Source organism: Eulemur rufifrons, chromosome 30 (genome assembly GCF_041146395.1).
Source record: "Eulemur rufifrons isolate Redbay chromosome 30, OSU_ERuf_1, whole genome shotgun sequence".
Taxonomy (NCBI): Eukaryota; Metazoa; Chordata; class Mammalia; order Primates; family Lemuridae; genus Eulemur; species Eulemur rufifrons.
The window spans coordinates 90,930,313-90,951,402 of NC_091012.1; the positions used below are offsets into that span (position 1 = coordinate 90,930,313).

The 21,090-nt window shown below is 38.1% G+C and overlaps 1 protein-coding gene and 1 pseudogene across 2 annotated transcripts in view; one reads left to right on the forward strand and one right to left on the reverse strand.

Moving 5' to 3' along the window:
* OGT (O-linked N-acetylglucosamine (GlcNAc) transferase) overlaps window positions 1–12,617 on the reverse strand; it is a 35,807-nt gene extending 23,190 nt beyond the window's left edge. The window contains exons 1-4 of one of the 2 annotated variants that reach the window (XM_069464056.1): window positions 12,382–12,617; window positions 9,309–9,459; window positions 8,181–8,424; window positions 1,927–1,995 (exon numbers count right to left, since the gene is read on the reverse strand). In XM_069464056.1, coding sequence (XP_069320157.1) covers window positions 1,927–1,995; window positions 8,181–8,424; window positions 9,309–9,459; window positions 12,382–12,418 — 501 coding nt within the window. In that variant the 5' untranslated portion in view covers window positions 12,419–12,617. Of the gene's footprint in view, window positions 1–1,926; window positions 1,996–8,180; window positions 8,425–9,308; window positions 9,490–12,381 lie in introns of both variants that reach the window. The other variant, XM_069464055.1, reaches the window with a different exon arrangement.
* Window positions 12,618–15,267: 2,650 nt separating this feature from the next.
* Window positions 15,268–16,817, forward strand: LOC138378965 (suppressor of cytokine signaling 6-like; annotated as a pseudogene).
* Window positions 16,818–21,090: the final 4,273 nt, after the last annotated feature.

The window sequence follows — 21,090 nt, forward strand, 5'->3', positions numbered from 1 at the left end:
CTGAAGCCACAAGACAGAAGATTCAGGCATGGAGGCAAATTGTTTTGCTGTGGCAGTTACAAACCCGTTACCATATTTCTCATCATGTGACTTTTCGGTGCGTTCCTTGCTGGAAGAGGAGGAGGAGGTTGTGTGTCTGCCCTAGATCCAGGCCTCGAGCTCCCTTCAGCGAGGCACCTTACGCATGGAATAGGAGGTTTCACCCACCTGAAACCTTCTAAATACAATATCAATGGTGAAAAACCAAAAACAAGAGAGAAAATAAAAACAAGATCATTAGTAAAAGTTCAACAAAGCAATTGAAATTCTTTGGATGTCTATTACATATGGGAATGAGGACAGTCTCAAGTCTGTAACATGGGAAACATGCAGAAGGGAGAGGGTTAATCAGGGCTATTGCATACAGCAGGGATTTTTGCTGGAAGAAAGGCTCTTCATTTTCTACAAAGACAACTTAATTTTACTTCCATCTACTAGGAATATGCTGGCTTGAATTTTCAAATGCACTGATTACAAAAGAAATACATTGCATTTCACTCAAGAGTATTTTCTTGTTTACTAAATTCTCACAAAAAACAGAATAACATTTTTCAAACTAGGTGTCTCCAGAGCTCTGAAATAAAGAAGTCAGCAACCTAAGGCAGGCGCAACGTCTCAGCCTAAACCGATCTCTAAAGCTGCAGTGAAGTGCAATTCATGTTAGCTGTCCGCTTGGTGGGGTGACAATTAATAGGAGCTGATCAAATATTTGTCCTATAAATTACCAATTAGATTTATCGGCTAAGATTGAAATCAATTACAATTCATTAGCTGGAAACCTACATAAGGTTAATCCAAAGTGTCAGCAGAATTTATGAGCTATGCACTCAAAACTAGTGCCTTTTTAACATTAGATGGTGCTGAAAAGCCTTCTCCTTCCCTGGCTGAAGCAGTCAAACAGACAGCTACGCTGCGCATACACTCCACGCATTAGCATGCGCGTGGGGCTCAGAGCAACAGGTGGGAGTTTCAGAAGCATTCTGGTTTCTCCCCACTCCTCACCCCTGCAGCGCGGTTGCGTAAGGTGGCTTGTAACAAGACAACTGCATTTATAAATTTAATTTTAAATTATACCAAAAGCTTTAATTAACCCAACCTGGTGTTCAAATTCATTATTTGAAAACACAGAATGCTAAAAGCCACCTTTCCACTTTGGCAAGTTTTCTTTCGATCAGTCCATTTCCCAAACAAACCAGCTTTGTCCTTCTGACTTTTTTTTTAAGGGAGTGGGGTAGGAAGGAATAAAAGAAAGAAATGAGGAAGAAAAGGAGGTAGACAACCAGGATTGGAAAAGAGGAAAAAGGAACTCGGGGAGGGAGTGAGGACAAGAAGGGGCAGGACGTTCCAATTATTAATTTGCAATCATTTTAACAGCCTTTCTTCCACTGTAAAAAGGGTGAGGAAGATGAAGGGAGGAAGGTTAAATAAGAATTTTAAATGCCAGCATTACAGGGTAACATTTGGATGAAATTCTTCTCCACTTACAAGCCACAAAGGACTTAGAAGAGCAGCATTTTCAATGGCACCTGCATCATATAGGAGTCTTGAGCCAAATCACAGGCGCTCTGCTTGTCACCAGCAGGCAAGCCTCAGATTTGAAGGAATGTTATTTATTCCCACATAAGATCATGATGGAGCCCACTGTTATAAAGATGATCTAGCTCAGCAGAAAGGCTCCAAAATGTTCAGGTTCTTGCTTTACTCCCAGATTTAGAACAGATATGCCAAAGCCTGGCCCTGCTCTAGTCTGAGGCGATTCATGCCGTCAGTTTTCCTCAGTTTCATAGGACTGTTTTGTGAAGATAGCTCAATGAAGAGTTGAAGACTTGGCAAAAAGTACAAGTTTTCATAACACTGATGTTTAAATGTGTTCTATCAAACACCTACCTTGGCTTCTTCCAAGCGACCCAGGGCTTTGAGCAGGTTCCCCAGGTCACTGCGAACACAGTACAAATCCTAGAAACCCAGAGATACTCTGTCATTAATTATACTCTGCTCTGTCGATCACAAATATCTTGAAATCATTTTTATGCATCTAGCTCCCTGCCATTTTATTCTGTAAACCAAAGATACTGCCTTGACCAACTTAAGTGCAAGACTACAATCCCTCATCCTCAATTCCAAATTCCAAAGAAGTTCCAAAAACTCATTTGATGGTTAAATCTAACCTGAACTGACACAAAGCTATTTATAGAATTTATTTATCTCACTTAGTATAAATACTCATGTATTTTGTTGCAGAAATATGTTTTACTATAAGGTGCTATTTCAGACCTGGCTGAGAGTTTTATATATGGTATTATCTTCCTAAAATCCTAAAAATTCTCTATTTTGAAATGCATTTGGCCTTACCAGTTTCAGATAAAAGACTCCAGGACATTACTAGAGCTTCTACCCTCCCCAAATTCAGTCATGTTAAAAAAAATTATCAAATATTTGTTCAACTATTTTATTCAAGGCTATGATGAATCACTCCTATATCAAGGACCAAAAATTTTCCACAGTGAGCAAAGCAGTATTTAGCAAGTGATTACCTATCAGCAAATCTACCCTTAGGCTGTCAGATATATTTAGAAACCTTAACTTCATTTCACTATCAGGCAGGATTACCATCCAACCAAAGCCTCAATCCTGGCACCTGCCACTAGATTACTCATTAGTATTAAGTGCCATTAGAGTTGAGTGGGTGAATAATGAAAAGCAGTTGACTCTGCTTTTTATTAGCAGCTCAATTGTGTTGCTAGTCATCTGACTCACCAGTCCATTCATCAGTATGAGACACTCATCAGAACAGTGAGCTTAAATTTTTATTTGCCCTATTTTTCCTTTGTTAGTCAAATCTATCAGTCCACAAGCAGAGACAATAGCAATATGAAGTATATTTATCATTCCAAATGTCCCATGGGTAAAAGAGCCTTAAATTAAGTCCTAGAAAGTGAAATTGTGTCAACTATGCCAAATTATCATATATAGTTTTCTCTCTGCAACTGTATTATGGTTTCCAGAATCAGTTAATTTTACTGATAAACAGCTTTTGTGATTGTATTATCATCATCCATGAAGTGAACGAAAAAGTATGCCAAAAGTACACTGCCACAGAACAATCTTATGGTCAGCCATAGTGGGTCAGCTCTATCATCTACCTGACTCAGTACTGTCCCTCAAGCAATGACTGATGTTTTGGGAGAATATGGTTGTCTCCCATGACCTCACGCACAAAAGGCTAATACTAATCCTCAAAACATCATAGGTACCATTAATCTTATTATAGACTTATCCTCCTCTAATTAGTCTAAGCACTTTTTAACCCTATTTATACTCTCTCTCAGAAGTAATGAATTCTATAATCTTGCTATCTACTTTGTATGGTTATTTTTTTCCTAAACGTAAAGGGTTAGGATCTATATTCCAGGACAAAAACAAATAAAAGGGTTACCCCTCTGTTTTGGCAGACTATGACTGAATAATCCAATCTGTTCATAAATTCTTCTACTACTTAATAATTGTGGTTATACATCTTTGGACTTTTACCAACTCTTATGCTTTTTCTAAGCCATTATAATAATAAGTCTTGCAATAATTCTCCAACAATGACTATAATGACGATACATTTTAACCAACTGCTGCATAATTTTATCCTGTAGTTTAACACAGTACTCATAGTTAAAAATAATCTTGGCCGTCTTGTTATGACAGGAGGTCCTACGGGGTCCATCATCATCTGTGGCAAATGTATCTTGCTCTGTAAATCTATCTTGCCCTTCCTCAATAAACTTAAAAAATCTTCAAAATTACTATAAAATAAAGATTACTATAAGTAGTAAGGCAGTTTTAGAAAAAGGTAAAACATGTCATATTAAATATAACAGTGAAATCCAATTCTCCTGTTTGGGAATCCAAACCTATATGCACAAACGGCTGATTTCTAGAAAATGCAAGGATATCATCATTCTCCCCAAAAGTTCAAAACCTAAGACCATCAAATTCTGCGTCATCTATCAAATCAAAACTTTGTTAAGAATCACATTTCCCAAATATGGCCCATTCTATCCATCCCAGGTTAATACCTTTCGTGCAAACCTTTATTCAATTCAAAAATATGCCTGGAACTGTAGGGAAAAGAAATTAATGGAATCTTTATCAGCAAGGAACTTACAATCTATGTGGAAAGACAAGGCACACACTAAATGCCCAAACAGTAATAAAGAATTTTAAGAGAAGTAGATGAGCTCAAAGGAGAAGTTTAAGCTAGGCAGTGAAGGATGAGTAGGGTTTTAATAGACAAGGGAGGAGGCCATTGTAAACAGGGGAAAATAGTATGCATAAAGGTAAGGAGATAAAAATGAGTAAGATTTTCCTATAAAACTATTCCTCCTAAGATGGCATCTGTTTCCTGCCTTTCCTCCTAGAGCCCCCCACCCCCACCACCCATAACATCTATACACATACATACACATGAAGTAAAATCAGGTCGATAAAAACCTACAGTTCTCAATTGCCTCTCAAATTAAATTCAAACTCCTCAGCCTCTCTATTCTTTCCAAATCTTCCAATTGACTCTCCTCTACTACATTCACTTCTTGTTACTACTTGACTCACCACTTCAGCCAAGGAAGTCTACTTGCTATTTACCTTCCTACAGAATGCTTAGGTTATAAGCACCCACTCAAGGAAATCTTCTGATTAATACTCTCCAACAATAATCATCCGAGGAGCTTACACCTTTTTTTTCTTTATGGGCTGGGTCCTATCTCTTATTATAACATATTATAACCCACAAATTTTCCCCCAATTCCTAACAAAGCATTGTACACACAATAAGTACTCAAATATTTAAATGTGACATCTGCACAGCAAACCTTAACAAAAAGCAGAACAGAGAATAGAAATATATGGTTTTCTACAGTTCAGCTGTATAAGTGAGGCTCACAATAATAATAACACGACAGCAACACATGATGGTCAGGATGCCAGTAGCTCTCAATTCTGTGGATCCATAATCAAAGCAAAAGCAACGATTCAACAACTTATAGATTCAAAAACAGAGCTACTTAGAGCAACTCAGGGTTTATAGCCATTATACAAAGGACAATTTTATACACAATTCATAAGACAGATTGCTGGGTATGAGCAACTCTAGGGAGCCATCATGTGGAAGAACAGCATCTGCAACAGCACCTTCAAATACGATGGACTAAAATTTTCATGAAATTATTAAGCCATCCGACATTATGGAAGACAATTCAGTGTAAAAATATGAATAGCAACGTCTTAAAAGTAATTTCTATAATCAAGTCACAGAGAATAACTCCCAAACTGACATACTAACTTAAAAAGATAAACACAGCTGAAAACAGGTTACCAAGAATACTACCTTAACATTTTACTCTTTCACTGCTGCAAAACCAAAATAACCTCTAAGTTTCCTTAACCATTTTTCATAGAATGCCAACTATATCTATAATCCAGGCCCACAATGCACTAAAGATGCATTTAAGCACCGTCAACAAGAAACAACATAAGGAACAGACTCAAAGAGTGTCAGTACCAAACTGACAATGGGCATTTGACACAAAGTTTAAATGTAGTTAACACTAAATATCCTGAAATAAATTAAAGCATGATCACTATGGTGTATTTAGGTGAAATCAAGGGAGTTTGCACAATCTGATTTTCATTCTTACTAGTAAGAACAGAGAAATAAAGTAGCACCTTCCACCGTAAGAAACACAGAACCAGATAGGAACACATGGGCCATTCAGTGCCTTCAAGAGGTAATCCCATGATTTATTTTAGTACTGTCTCACTTCTTTGGTAGAGCACGAAGATGAGCTTCCTGTTAACAGGTTAGATAGTGGAAACAACCCAAGTGCCCACCAATACATGAGTGGATTAATAAAATGTGGTATATGTATACCATGGAGTACTACTCAGCTATAAGAAACAATGGTGATATAGCACCTCTTGTATTTTCCTGGATAGAGTTGGAACCCATTCTACTAAGTGAAGTATCCCAAGAATGGAAAAATAAGCACCACATGTACTCACCATCAAATTGGTTTCACTGATCATTACCTAAGAGCACATTCAGGAATAACATTGATCAGGTGTCGGGCAGATGTGGGTGGGTGGGGGGATGGGTGTACACATACATAATGAGTGCAATGCGTACTGTCTAGGGGATGGACACATTTGAAGCTCTGACTGGGATGGGGGGCAAGGGCAATATACGTAACCTAAACTTTTGTACCCCCACAATATGCTGAAATAATAATTTTAAAAAAAGTAAAAGCAAAAAATAAAAATAAACAGGTTAGATACTAAATAGCATTGGTTCCATCTCCCACTTTAGTTTTCCCTTCTCAACATACTCCTACAATTTGGCATACTGTCAGTAGCAATGACTGCTCCGTTACACAAGCAACTGAAAAACTTGAGCCAAGGGGATCAGAGTTAAAGTTGGTAAGGACCACAGCTGTGTAAGAGGGCACAAATGAGTTTACACTCAATCAACAAAGGAAGAGTGGAAACGACCCTTATTAATAAAGGGAAAGAACTTACTGTGACAACCGGGTACACAGGTGAGCCCTGAGCCTTGGGAAGAATGAAGTCCAAGCCCCAGTGGCAGCACATACAGGGTTTCCCTAAAACTTTCTGTGGGTAACTACCTAGATAGTACTGCAATAAAAATTATAAAAAGTCACACAAATTTAGATTTACATGCATTAAAAACCATTCAAAAACAAATGAATTTTTTAAAAAAAAATTTTAACCCTCAAAATTAACTGAAAAAATTGTTAATAGACATCATGATGAAAAGTGATTTCAGATCTTTAAGCAAACTACTAAATTAAACTTCAATTTCCTCTCCACTCCCACTGCTTCACTTGACCAGCCTTAAAAAAATACAATAAAAAATAAAAAATAAACCCAATTTCCTAACCTATAAAATGGAGATTAAGGGACAGCAGGATATGATCAATGGTTTTCAAACTGTGCTCAAGGGCTGCCTGGAGGGGTGGGTGCCCTCTGGGTACATCATTCCATTTTTATCTTTTATTTCTTTTCACTTCAACATTTGTGTTTAAGATATGCAGGCTCAGGTTTTAACATCCACTTCACCATTACTAGCTATGTGATCCCAAGAAAGTTACATAACCCCCGAGTCCTTGGTTTTTTTTAAATTGGTAAAATTGTAAATAGTACCATCTACTTTGAAGGATCATTATGAGCATTAACTAAGACCAATCATCTGAAGCCGTTAGCACAGTGTCTGAGCACATAGTAGACATTCAATAAATGGCAGCTATAATAGTTAATAATAATTATTAACCACTTCCTTCCAGGTTGGTTGCAAAACTGAATGTTAACATGGCTTGGGAATATATTCTTAAACTTTTTCTGGATTCCTATAACCCCTCACTTTATCACTTACCTCTTAAGTTTACATTTACTTTCCCTAACTTAAAAGTTTTGAGGGCAAGCCTTATGTTTTTGTATCTTTCAGAGACCCTAATCACAGTATGAACTTAACGTCTGTCAACTGGGCCTCACTTGTTCCCCAGAACACATCTGCAACTTAGACCAAAAAATAAATAAATAAATAAATAAATGAACCAATCAAAAGCCTGGTGGAGATAGTATCACCTCAATTCTACCACTTCTAATTATGTTGAAAGAAAAGAGAACAGGATATTGAGGAACAAATTTTGTAGCCTAGCTTTAATGTCACTAATCCATATATTGGCATCTTGTTTTAACTGTATTACAGGTTAAGACCCTGTATCCACCATTCCTTGAAAATCAATTAACTATTGCAAACACCTATCAGAATTTATCCAAAATTAATCACAATAGTGCAAAGAAACAATGTCATGTGTCTTATACTTTATTGGCATTATAAAAAATTGATGAGTTTCTTGCAGTAATAATTTTTATGCTTTTTAATGTAACTTGCTAGATAAAATGAACTTAACATAATGCAGACCAGGTCAAAGCAATTTCATCATTTTAAGTACATAAACATTTCTAAACTCTTCACTTTATTCCACACAAAAACCTATTTCAGTGTCTGAAGTATCAAACTATATTTCTTTCTGGGTTTCTGTGACGGGAAAAGAGCCATTAAAAATTTTACTCACAGGATTGTACTGAAGAGCAGAGACATAAGCTTGCACTGCCCCTTCCATGTCACCTGCTGCTACCAAGGCGGCTGCCAGGTTAATATAACCATCGATGAAATCAGGTTTGAGACGCAACGCATGTCGATAATGTTCAATTGCTTCCTGCAACTGCCCTCTTTCCTTGTATACGTTTCCCAAGTTCGAATAGGCTTCTGCCAGAAGGGGATTCTGCTTAATTGCCAGGGTGCTAAAGTGAGCAGATCTGGAAAAGGTGAAAAGTGTTGATGCATGGTATGTATGTTATAGAAAAGAAGGTTTGGCCCATATGCAACTCAGTCTCTGAAGACCCTATGCTATTGCTAATTACATAACAATACACTATCTTTTAACTAGTACATAATGGGGAACATTTTGGAAATCAAAGTTTTTCCAAAGTGGAAGTATTCCCGATTTCAAATTGAACAGCGAGTGTTTTCTTATGAGATAAAATTTCTCCTAGAGTTAATATTACAAAACTGCCACACTGGAAATCATGATCATTAAGATCAAGAATGAAAATACTATGTGCATGAGTCTCATTTTCCATTTGTTGTTAAGATTTGATGACACACATTTTTAAATGTCTAAATATGCCAGAATAACAATTTATTAAAAAGAAAAGAACAGAAATTCTTCCCTTTTGAATGATTCAACTGTTTAGCTAAAAGCAACACATTGTAACGACGACTGCATTTGCAATTTGAAACACATATGCATCTCCTACCATAGTATATACAACCATCATTTCTGAGCATTTCAGTCCCTCAAGCTTGACATGTCTTAAAAGGTGAGACTGGATGCTCAGCTGTACACCAAGAATAATTTATTACCTGAACAGAGTTTAGAAAGTAGCAGACCCAGGTGGAAAAAAATTTAGCAAAGGTCTCTAGTCATACTGATAATATAACCACCACCACAAAAGGAGGGGCAAAAACTGGCAGCTGGGTATGTCACAAGTGGGCAAGAGAGCAGATGTGCTTTGGTCGTTGAGTTGAAACCCAGTACTGGAAAAATTTCAAGTTCAAATATTTAAGTATCATTTTTCAAAGCTCAGCACCCAGAGGTAGCAATCACCAGCAGGTACCCCCCCACACACACATCTCCTACCTGTCCAGCCTTCGACACTGGAAGTGTATAGATGAAAGTAATAAAAGTACACCAGTATTGTCTGGCTCTTGTCTCCAGAGCTGCATGCAGTGTCTCTCAGCTGCCTCAAAATCTCCTGCCTGATATTCTCGATGTGCCAACTCAGCTAACCCTTGGAAGGAAAGCATACGTTTCGTTGGTTCTGGAGAATCATCAAAACATTTGAGGGAAGGAGGGGGGAAAACAAAAAGTTAGAAATGCAAACCAAAAAATGTAAAAATATGGTATATTAAACTTAAAGATGAAAATGCTTGAAATTATGTAAAGCACTAGAGTGTTCTGCACATTATTTATATCTCCAAGTTAACATCAGGTGCAGAATTGGCATTTTTAGAATTCACCCATTAATATTTCTCCTCAAACTAGAAAGGAATATTAACTTCCAAATGAGATTACATTTAATGAGCAAAAATACTTTGTACTTTTAAATTATAAATTATAGGTAGCACCTAAAGATTCACTGAACATTATTCCTTATACTTTAGTTAATATACAGAAATAAAATATCAAACGTGTGATTTGCAAGGTCACAAAGATTTAATGTCAGAATAGCTTACTGAGAAACTTAATATCCTGTACCTTGTTTTAGGTTAGATTTGTGGTAACAATCTATACCTTAACCTCAGTGGGGGCACCAGATGTGTTTTTAACTCTTGAAATGATACTGTGTTTGTATATTTCACAAATTTTTATTTTTCAAAAGGGCAACACTAGAAACAAGCCTAAGGGAAAAAACCTAAAAGTCAAGGTGCTATTTTTAAAACAGCTGATAAACAAGATGAATTCATTCCTCCAGAACCAAGATATTTAAAGGGGTCATCAAACATCTCAAATAATGATCCAAGATTATATTGCTCCTCTACCATCCCAAATTCACAAAGAGACCAAATTAGCTAAATCCCACCCATGGTGGTTTAGCACTAACATTTTCCAAAGAGCTCTGGCATTGACTAAAGGATGAAGACCATGGCAACCAATTCTACATAAACCAAGCAGTTAACCTACAACTGCAATGGTTAAAAAAGTAAAAAGAACAGGAAAATGCTGAAGTATAAAATATTTGATAAAGCGCAACAGAATAAACAGGTGTAGTAGGTGACTTAATTCAGATACATAAAGATAAAGGGTATGAATCCTAGAGAAGAAAAAAAACTGCCTAAGTTTCAATTGTAAATACTTAAAACACTGATACATTACTGGGAATTCGACCACAGCACTTTCACTAAATGGTTGGAATGGGAAACCATGGACAAATTTGAGCCTAGCTACCCAATCATTAGGGCTGATGTCTGTTCCAGATACTCAGGAAAGCAAAGTAAATTTCCTGACAGAATGCACAGCTGACCACGAACACAAAGAGCAGAGAGACTTGCATCCAAATCTGGGGGAAGTTATAGCTCTAATAGAAACTAGAAAATTACATTTTAAACAAGTCTCTAAAACTTCCTAGCTCCTTATTTTAACAAAGTACTTTGTCGCTTTTCAAAGCTGTTTATCTGTTATTTTAACACTTGAAACGACAACTTCCTCCAATAAAATATCACATTTAAAAAAAGTGCAAGCTATGAGCCCTGGAGATCGAGGCTGCAGTGAGCTATGATCACGCCACAGCACTCCAGCCTGGGCGACAGAGCGAGACCCTGTCTCTAAATAATAAAGAAAAGAAAAGGGCAACCTGATACGGAATCTAGTATAGAATCTTAAATCTTTGAAAAATCACGGGGTCCGGGGTCGGGAGGGCGGGGAGAAGAGCACGTACTAATTATTAATCCCACTCTCTACAATTGTGAATAAGATACCACTGACGATTCACCTATAACTGCACAATGTCCAAAACAGTAACTAAAACCCCTGACGTATCTCAACTGAAAAACAACCAAAAAATAACCTCGTGGGAAACCTTAGAACCGCAGCTTAATTCCCCACCCCCTCCCGCCCCAAATAGCCTCAATATGGAAAGGCAGCTGAAGGACACTCCTATAATTTGGTTGTTTTCTAATTCTTAGTACCAAATGCTCGCGACTGAATTGTCTAAAAGGGCAACCGCCTTGGACTTGTACAGCTACACTCCAGTTGCTTTACAAACTCTTCAAGCAGGGATGGAAACTTAAAAAAAATATACACCCTATGAATAAAGAGATATCGGGCTAAAGAATGGGGATGGAAGACCCAGAGGCGGCGGCGGAGGAATACATCGAGAAAAGTAACACAAAGCGAGAATTGGGCGGGCAGGGTGGTCAACGCCAAAGCAACAGCACCAGGGTGGTTTCTCCCCCAAGGATAGGAAGTGGACCGTAGGGCTGGCAACCTCGCAAAGGAAAGGGTGTGGTTCCCCGAGGACAGGGAGGGAAGGGTGGGAAATCCAGGCTGGAGGCAGCGGGTGGAACTGGGCGATGGCAGAGGGAACCCTTGTAAATTTCCAATCTAAACCGGGACCGCTCAACCGAAAAAAACACCAGAAAGGCGCTGCCCAGCGGGGTACTGCTTACTGTCCCCGCTTCCCGAGGTTACTTGTAGCACATCGACGAGCTTTTGCTAGTCCTTGGGTGATGCAAAGTGAGGGTATGATTACATCGGAATGGCAACTCCCGCCCTAAAATAGCAGAGAAGGACTAAATCTGGCTAAGGGGAAAGGGATGGAGGAGGTGGAGGGAAAAAAGAACAGGCGATGAGCTAGAATTAGGGGAGAAAACGGTTACGAAGGAGAGTGAAAGGGCAGGGATTCCAGTGCAGTCCATTCCGAGACATTCTAAGCGCGCACGTGTGGTAGAAGCGTCCCGAAAGAGTAGAAGGCTAGAATATTTATGGAATAAAAAAAAAAGGCAAAAAAAGAAGCAAAAAGCAAGCAAGGAGGAAATGTTCGATGAACAGACGACAGCAGAAACCCGACCAGATGGCAGTAGACCACGAAAAGCTCAGCAATGCCACTGATGTAAGGGGGATGGTTAGAGGGAAGGGAGGAAGTGATGAGAAGTAGAGGACGGCGCGAGACCCCCAAAGGGGCGTCTGCCAAGGTAGAACGGGACACCAGTACCTGTGCTGTCGGCCACGTTGCCCACGGAAGACGCCATCTGGAGCTTCTTGAGAGAGCGAGAAAGAGGTGATTGACTGCCGCTGCCGCCACTACCGGCAAGAACGTTTCTGGAGGTAGTAGTACAAGGGCAGCAGTCGTACCAAGTGCTTTGGAAGGCTTAGGCGGCGGCAGCAGTTACAGACTTCGAACCTTATGAACTCTGGTTGGCCATTTACCTCTCACGGTCTTGAAATGGCGGCGACGGCTCCTCGGCCGAACAACACGAGCCGGAACTACTTTCTGTTACAATCAAGTACCCGCGCGGAGGTATCCCGGTAATCGAAGCTACCAACAAAATGACTACAGTATAATCAAAGTCGCAGGTCTTATGTAACCTTCCGCGCAGGGCCCATTGCGACAAACACGATGTTGTCAAGAGCGCATGCGAGTAACTCTGTCAACCCGACTCCCGCTTAGGGCACTCTGGGGCTGGAGTGTCCAAGTTTCTTAAAAGTCTAGCCGAAGAGTAAAAAGAAACTCGTGCACAGGACGGATACATTTTTGCCAAAGTGGTAAAGTATAGTCTGTTTGTTACCTAGCCAATAACGTAGATTTTAACATAAATGCCAAAAGTGTCTAAAAAAGTTTAATGAACTTTATTTGTACAAAAATGGATAGTTACAAGGCTGATGGATCAATTCTGAGCGAGTAAATTCAAATGATTGTATGTCAAAGACAGAACTGTTATTCAAAACGATGAGGGAGAGGATTCCGATTTGAACACGTGTTAATTCTGACTCAGGCAAATTTGATAAAAAAGACTGATAGTTTCACAGGGCCAAATGAATCCAAACATCTCCGATTTGGTACGTATGGCTCAAAATTTCGAAATCGTTTTGGTATTCAGTAGAGTTCTGCGCACAGTAAGAGAGCAAATGCCCAGAATTTGCATTCCAAAGGCAGCCATAAAAATGATTAACGTTCGTCAAAATCCATGACTCTCCTCTGAGTTCTGACTTCATTTCCACCAAATGGCTCTGCAAATTGTGACAATCGGTAATTCCATTGAGCTCAAGGCAGTTCAACAATGATAAATGAATTCACTTGCCATCTGCCTAAACCACATATCTATATTGAGTCATGAATTGCCTCCACTTCCTTAAACAAATCAGTTATGATCCTCCTGCAGTTTAAAGTCCACTGTTCAGACATCTTGTCACATTGGTATTAATTTATACCTCTTCTCTTGTTGCAGAAAGGATTTAAGGTAGCTTGCCACATCAGCAAGAAATTATTACAAGCCACTGGAAGCTACAAATTGGATCTCTCAGAGCCTTTTATTTCAAAAAGTCCTTGATCTGCTTGAGGCTGAGAGTTCGAGACCCCCTCTCTACAAAAAAAAAAAAAAAATTAGCCGGGCGTGGTGGCAGCGCATATAGCCCCAGCTACTCAGGAGGCTGAGGCAGAAAGATCGCTTGAGCCCAGCAGTTTGAGGTTACAATGAGCTGTGATGACGCCACTGCACTCTAACCGGAACATCAGAGCAAGAACTTTTCTCTAAAAAAATTAAAAACAAAAAAGTCTCTGACCTAAGAAAGCATGTCAGTTAATTTCTTCAAAAAGTTTCTACTACCTAGCCCTTTGACTATATTTTAAAAAAAAGTTCTTAACTTTTGCTTCAATTTCTTTGAAACAGTGAACAAACTGTTAATTATGTATATGAGCACAGAGAAGATTCATAATACTATCCCATAATCAAGAGTCATACAGTGAAAAAGACAAAGTTTACTACACCACAGACTCTCCTGGAAATTGGGCAGCAACCTCTTCCTGTAATTTGATTTAACTAGTAAAACCTTACCCCCGCCCCCCCACAAGTACCCACCTGTGGTGAATAAACTCAGCTTTTCAACTTTTAGACCAGATTGCTCAGATGCCACTGGTAAATGTTTAGGCCTTACTGATTAGTGGGCGCTAGCTAATTAAGTAAAACTCTTCTTATTGTTAAATACCAGGTCATGCTCCCAAGTCAGACAAGTTTCCCTATCTTGAGAGAAGAGTCACAGGATATTGATATTATGATATATTGTGCTGCTATGGAAAGCTGGAAGGTGGGGCTCACAGTGGCTGGATAAGAAAAAAATCCTGCTGGAGCCTCAAGAACCTAGTCCAGGTACCCTCCAGAAATAGCACCTGGAGGGTTTAGTTTGAAGGACTTATTCATCAAACATACCTTCTTCACCCAATCAAGTAACATTTACTAGCATCTCTATGTGCAAGGCACTGTCAGAGGACACAAAAATGAACAAGACAAATCCTTGCCCTCAAGGAACTTGAAGCCTAGTTAAGTAGACACAAAAAGCCACTAGAGAACAATACAGAAAAGTATTATTTAGGTGATAAAATACATTACTACCTATGAATATCTAGGGAAAAAGCAATCACGTCAACCTGGAGCGGGGTGACGAAGAAGCCTTGATCTGGGCATTGAAGAAGGTGCTTTTATGTGTTTTTTCTCTTTCACACTGATTTCTGGTTATTTTTTCTTTTATGTGCAACAATTCTAAATTTAGAATCATCTATAAATAAATCAGCTGCTTCTTCAACCCCAAACTTTGCCACCCTAATAACACTACTACTGGTGTATTAGTTTTCTGCTGTTGTTTAACAAATCACCAAAAATTTAGCGGCTTGAAACATACATTTTGCAGCGATAGTGCCAGCGCTGGAGGAGGGAGCGGAGACCCGCGCTGACGGCCGCTGCCGCGCCGCTGCCGCTGGAAAATGGCTCCAAAGGTTAAATGAAACTGAAAAAAATACATAGATGCAGCATCGCGGGCTCTCCAGATGTGTGGGGATAATATTCCAGAGAGAAATTGATCTCCCTGGATTAAGTAACCAATCACAATGAAGGAAATTAGTCTTAAAATCTTCCAGATTTTTTTTAACCTGAATAAAAGTAAACAAAAAACTGATTTCTTGGTAATACAACAATTTAGAAAAGATGAGTCCTTATTTGGTAGCTGCTCTGGTAAAGATATGGCCAGCTGTGATATCAACAGTGAAGATGAATAAGGTGGAAAAATAGATCAAACAGTGAAAGCCTAATGAGTACATTGAAAGGCAGCTTTCTGCAAAACAAAAGCAGAAAGGCAAACTAAGCACACCCTCTGTGAGGTCTGCCAGATGAGGAGAACTTTTCCTTTGCTCAGCACCAACAGTCTTTAAAGCTGTGAGAGCTCAAAGACCATAAGAGCTATTCTCTCTGTAATCACTATTGCCCTCCCTTTGGCTTATTGACCTAACAACTCTGAGGAGACGCCGCTCACAATGGAGGTGAGAGTCAAAGCTTTGGTTCATTCTTACACTACAACCAAGTCCAGCACGGAATGATGTTTGAAAAGATTTTCACAATCTTCAGCCTGAAACTGTGTGCAAAGAACAAAGTAGTTCATTAAAGAGTTCAGAATTTCAGAATGGAGACTTGCATCTTCACCTTGATGAACATGTGCCTGTAGTTATTGGACTTAAGCCTCAAGATTATGTTTGGTATTCTGTGCCTTTAGATGAGTGGCCATATCCTGTGCAAGGATCTCATGGCTATTGTCCTGACAGTTCTCTGCAGTCCCTTCTCAAGTGGGAGGGATCTCATTCCCCAAAAATAAGAATCAGGTAGACCAGGACCTGGTCCTTGCCCCGGAGGACCCCTCTGTGAATGGCTTGTTCATTGGCACCATAGGAGTCACATTACAGAGCATGTAAAGAGTGAGGCATGATGATGTCCCTCCACTCTCACCATTTCTACCTCCAATACAGAATGATCAAATCCAAAGGAACTTCAGTGGACTCATGGGCACGGATGTCCATGTGTCTGAAAGTATGTGCTATCGTTTGAATTTTGATCCTGACTCTGCTCCTGGGGTTGCAGGAGTTTATGATTCTGTGGAAAGTACTGGTCCTATGGCTGTGATAAGCCTTACAGAGGAGCTGAAAAAAGTTGCAAAATAAGGATGGTACTGGGAGGCAATCACGTGCTGAGAGGCAGAAGCTAGCAAATGTGCTAGATGGTTTTTTTCTTGTTCAGGATAGCACTGATGACCATTATCTTTTAAGCTCGAGCTTTTGCTCCCATGGTAAAACACTTCACTCTAGAATTGAACACTCAAATTGTAGGTTTTGCTTTTGTGAACAACCAGATGTAGAAGGACAATTAGTTGATCTAATTGAACATTCAACCAGAGACTGGAAAATGAAGCTTTTTGTTATTCAAGGTCTCGGTTGCCTGGATCTGCAATTTACCCTGTCAGACTGACCAATCCAATATCACAATCCATGCAGGTTTGTTCTTTGCAGTCCCTGTGTCATTAGCTTTATGTCAACATTTCAGAATAGACTTATTTCAAAAACTGCCTTTGCCAAACAAAATGAAGGATTATTTATAGGAGAAGCACTGCTAAAAGATTATGAAACCCCTGCATCTTGTACTTTGGGATCAAGAAAAGGAGACTGATATTTGCAATTTGTAAACTTTCATTGTTATCAATTTTGTTGCCATAACCAATTCAGTTTTATGTGTAAAAGAATAATCAATTTGTTGAGGGGTGGGGAAGTGTTGGCAAGGTGTCTTGAGTCTATGTTGGTTCTTTAAAAAGGAAAATCTTGAGTTTTTAAAAGTGTGAATTATCTTTCATCAATTTGCAAAATAATCACAATGTGAATTATCAGATTTTCCTTAATCTGCCCCACAAGTCCTTTGCTGCTGTCCACCATGATTTTATGATTGAAAGCATATTTCATGTGTATTCAACCTAAAGTAGAGTTTAATGAAACTTTGAGAATAATAATTATTATCTCTTTCAGTGGTCCATTTTCAAAAGATAGTGTTGGAGAAACATACCTGTGTGATAAAACACAGAATTTACATACATACTGAAAATGATTTTATTCAGAGGTTCTTACTCTGCAAAAAAAAAGAAAGAAAATGATTTTAATCTTATATTTTAGAAAGATTTAGAATTATGAATTGATATAATCTGGGTAATAGAACACAGATCTGCAATATATCTCTTAGAACATCCTTTTCTAAATTATTTTCAGGTTTTGCTAATTTTTGGTTGTGAAAAGTTGAATTTTTTGTTGCCTTCATTTTCATCTGTGGTTTGTCTATTTTTTAAAGTGGGCTTACATTTAAAAATCTTAAAGCAATGTATGCCACCACTTTAGAAATTGTCTTATCTGTCGTTAAACTCTTGTATCAATTGGCATAACATATAAAGACAACTAGAACTATTTTTTAAAAACTAGATGATCTTAGAGTCATAGCAATTTTTTGTGCTATCTATACTTACCTTTGGGGTTTTTTTGTTTGTTTTGTTTTTTTAAAGACTCTAGGGTTTCACTCTGTCTCCCAGGCTGGAGTGCAGTGGCACAATCATAGCTCACCTTAACCTGGAACTCCTGATCCTCCTGCCTTGGCCTCCCAAAGTGCTGGGATTACAGTCATGAGCCACCATGCCAGCTTGGTAAATGTTTTATCTTGATCTCATTAGCTTAGTCAACATTATCTTGACTTGATTGTACAACTACTGATTTTCATTAGATTCTCTTGCAACATTAAAGTTTATATAAAGTTTGAATTGATCTGGATAAAAAGAAAATATTGTTTATAAAGAAAAAAAGAAAACATTGTTTTGAAGTTGGATTTATATTTTTCTTTTTTTTTTTTTTTTTTTTTTTTGTTGAGACAGAGTCTCTCTTTGTTGCCCAGGCTAGAGTGAGTGCCGTGGCGTCAGCTTAGCTCACAGCAACCTCAGACTCCTCGGCTTAAGTGATCCTACTGCCTCAGCCTCCCGAGTAGCTGGGACTACAGGCATGCACCACCATGCCCGGCTAATTTTTTCTATACAGATTTTTTTTAGTTGTCCATATAATTTCCTTCTATTTTTAGTAGAGACGGGGTCTCGCTCTTGCTCAGGCTGGTCTCAAACTCCTGACCTCAAGCGATCCACCCGCCTCGGCCTCCCAGAGAGCTAGGATTACAGGCGTGAGCCACCGCGCCCGGCCTATATTTTTCTTTAATGTAGCCACTATTAAATATGCTAGATTTGACCCATGCCCCACCCCCCAAAAAAGACTCTATCAGATATATAGGAGTCTTATAGCTAAATCTCAAGTAATTTGGAACCATTACTTAATCATTTTTTTTCTTTGAATCAATAGTCATGGAAGGGTGGTTATCCCCAATATTTTTTAGTTATTTTGAAATTCAGAGTGTGTATTCTTTTTTTTTTTTTTAACAGAACCATAGCTTACAAGCAGAGTGTATATTCATGGAACAATGCTGTAATGTAGTGCTTTGGAATTGCCTATCCAGAAAATGTTTCCAGTTACACAACTTTAAAGCAAAGTGTTTCCATCTCAGATAAAACATGTACTTAGAGATGTTTCTTCCTTTATCAGTTTTCCTATCTTCATCCTCATTGAAACACAGGGGTAAAGGTCTTAAGTCAAATTTAACAGCTTTGTCATTCAAACATATCTATATCCTCACTTTTTTCTCTATTTGTTTTGAGATCAGAAGTGAGATACTACCAAGAAAAGGCACAAAGCCATAATATCATGGTATTATGGTATTTGGACTTAAAGAGGTTAAAAACTATTGCAGAGTTGTGAACTTGTTATGAAATTAATGCAAGACATTTAAATTACTTTTTTTGGCAAAATTATTTATTTGTAAACAATTTAAAATATATCTACAGTGAGTTAGAAGTCCTTGTGCATCTATATTAGATGGCAGGTATTGTCAGAGAGCCACTGTATATTAATAATAAATGTTGAAATAGCTTCTCTCTGTTTCTAGAAACATTTACATGTACTGCTTGTGAAATCATGGTGCACAGATGTCTTTGAACTGTCCTGAACCTTGTTATATCATGTGGATATAAGTTGTTCCTTGAGTTTTCCCCATGATACTATGTGTTTAAGATCTAGATTTTTAGTGTCAAGATTATTCTGATTTTCATCTAGTTTTTTTTAATTGTATTTTGTGTTGTTTTGGAGGGCAAGTGTTAATACTATTCTATTTCAGAAAGCCAGTTGTTTTTTTTTTTTTTAGAGAAGAGATCTCAATCTGTTGCCCAGGCTGGAGTGTAATGGCCCTATCATAGTTCACTGCAGCCATGAACTCCTGGGCTCAAGTGATCCTCCTGCCTCAGCCTCCCAAATAGCTGGGATTACAGGTACCCACCACCATCCCCAGCTAATTTTTTTCATTTTAGAGACTGGGTCTTGCTGTGTCACCCAGGCTGAATTTGGACTCTTGGCCTGAAGTGATCCTCCAGCCTCAGCCTCCCAAGTCACTAGGATTACAGGAGTGAGCCACCTCACCTGGCCAGAAAGATAATTTTTTAATGTGCTTTTGCATATTCATAATATAAAATACTTTAAAGAAATATGCCCTATTATAATATCTGAAATTTTTAGGTTCTGATAGAATATTGATAAAAATAAAATTATTTGCCAAGAATTAATTTGCAAACAAAAAAAGGATATTGCAATATTTTCTGCTTTTGTATGGAGAGATAGCCATTGGTGTAGGTAGCACAATATTATGTGAAAAATTTGCTTTACATGATACTAAAATGGTCTGGTTAAAAATGGAAGGGAATAAAATAAAACTTCATCCTGTAGTTTGGTCTAAATACATTTTGATCATATTTTTGGATTCTATTGAATGATAACTTAGATGACATATGGGCACAACCTGTATCTGATTTTTAAATATGTGCATCTAAAAATGTAAGCTCAAGGCAAAAAAAAAAAAAAAAGAAAAGAAACGGAAAAGTTGTGTCCATTTGCCATAATAAATCGATCAGAGTTGTCTTTTTAATCAAATGTTTCATTACAAAATATGATGGAGGCCAGAGCTATTGTCAGATTGTCAGTCTTACTAGGACACCATTATGCATTTTTACAAATGCATAATGAGAAAACTATTGAAAGTACGTTAAAATTCCCTCTCTTTCTCTCAAAAAAAACTGTTCTCTTTCTACTTGAGGCAACAAACTGAAATTTTAGAAGGTCAAAATATTTATCAAAGGAAATGATCATAGAACTAAAAATAGTTTTTTAGGGAGACCAGCTACACAGTACAACCATCTTGCTCTTGAAGAAAATCATATGCCATATAGGAAATAAATTATAAAGTATACATTTATAATTTCTGACCCAGTATTGTTAAAACAGGATAGAAGTTACTAAAATCTTAAAGAGGTTATGGGCGATACCTCTGTTAATGGTACAACTCTAAATATTTTCTTTAAAATGCTTTCAGAAATGCTAATTTTAATTATTATATATTTCACACTGTATATGATATTATTTTATGAATAATTCAAAATATATTTTGTCATTTAAATCTTAGTGGCATTTCATCAAATGCAAATTCTTTTTTTTTTTTTTTTTTTTTTGAGACAGAGTCTCACTCTGTTGCCCAGGCTAGAGTGAGTGCCGTGGCGTTAGCCTAGCTCACAGCAACCTCAAACTCCTGAGCTCAAGGGATCCTCCTGTCTCAGCCTCCCGAGTAGCTGGGACTACAGGCATGCACCACCATGCCCGGCTAATTTTTTTTTCTATATATATTTTTAGCTGTCCATATAATTTCTTTCTATTTTTAGTAGAGATGGGGTCTCACTCTTGCTCAGGCTGGTCTCGAACTTCTGAGCTCAAATG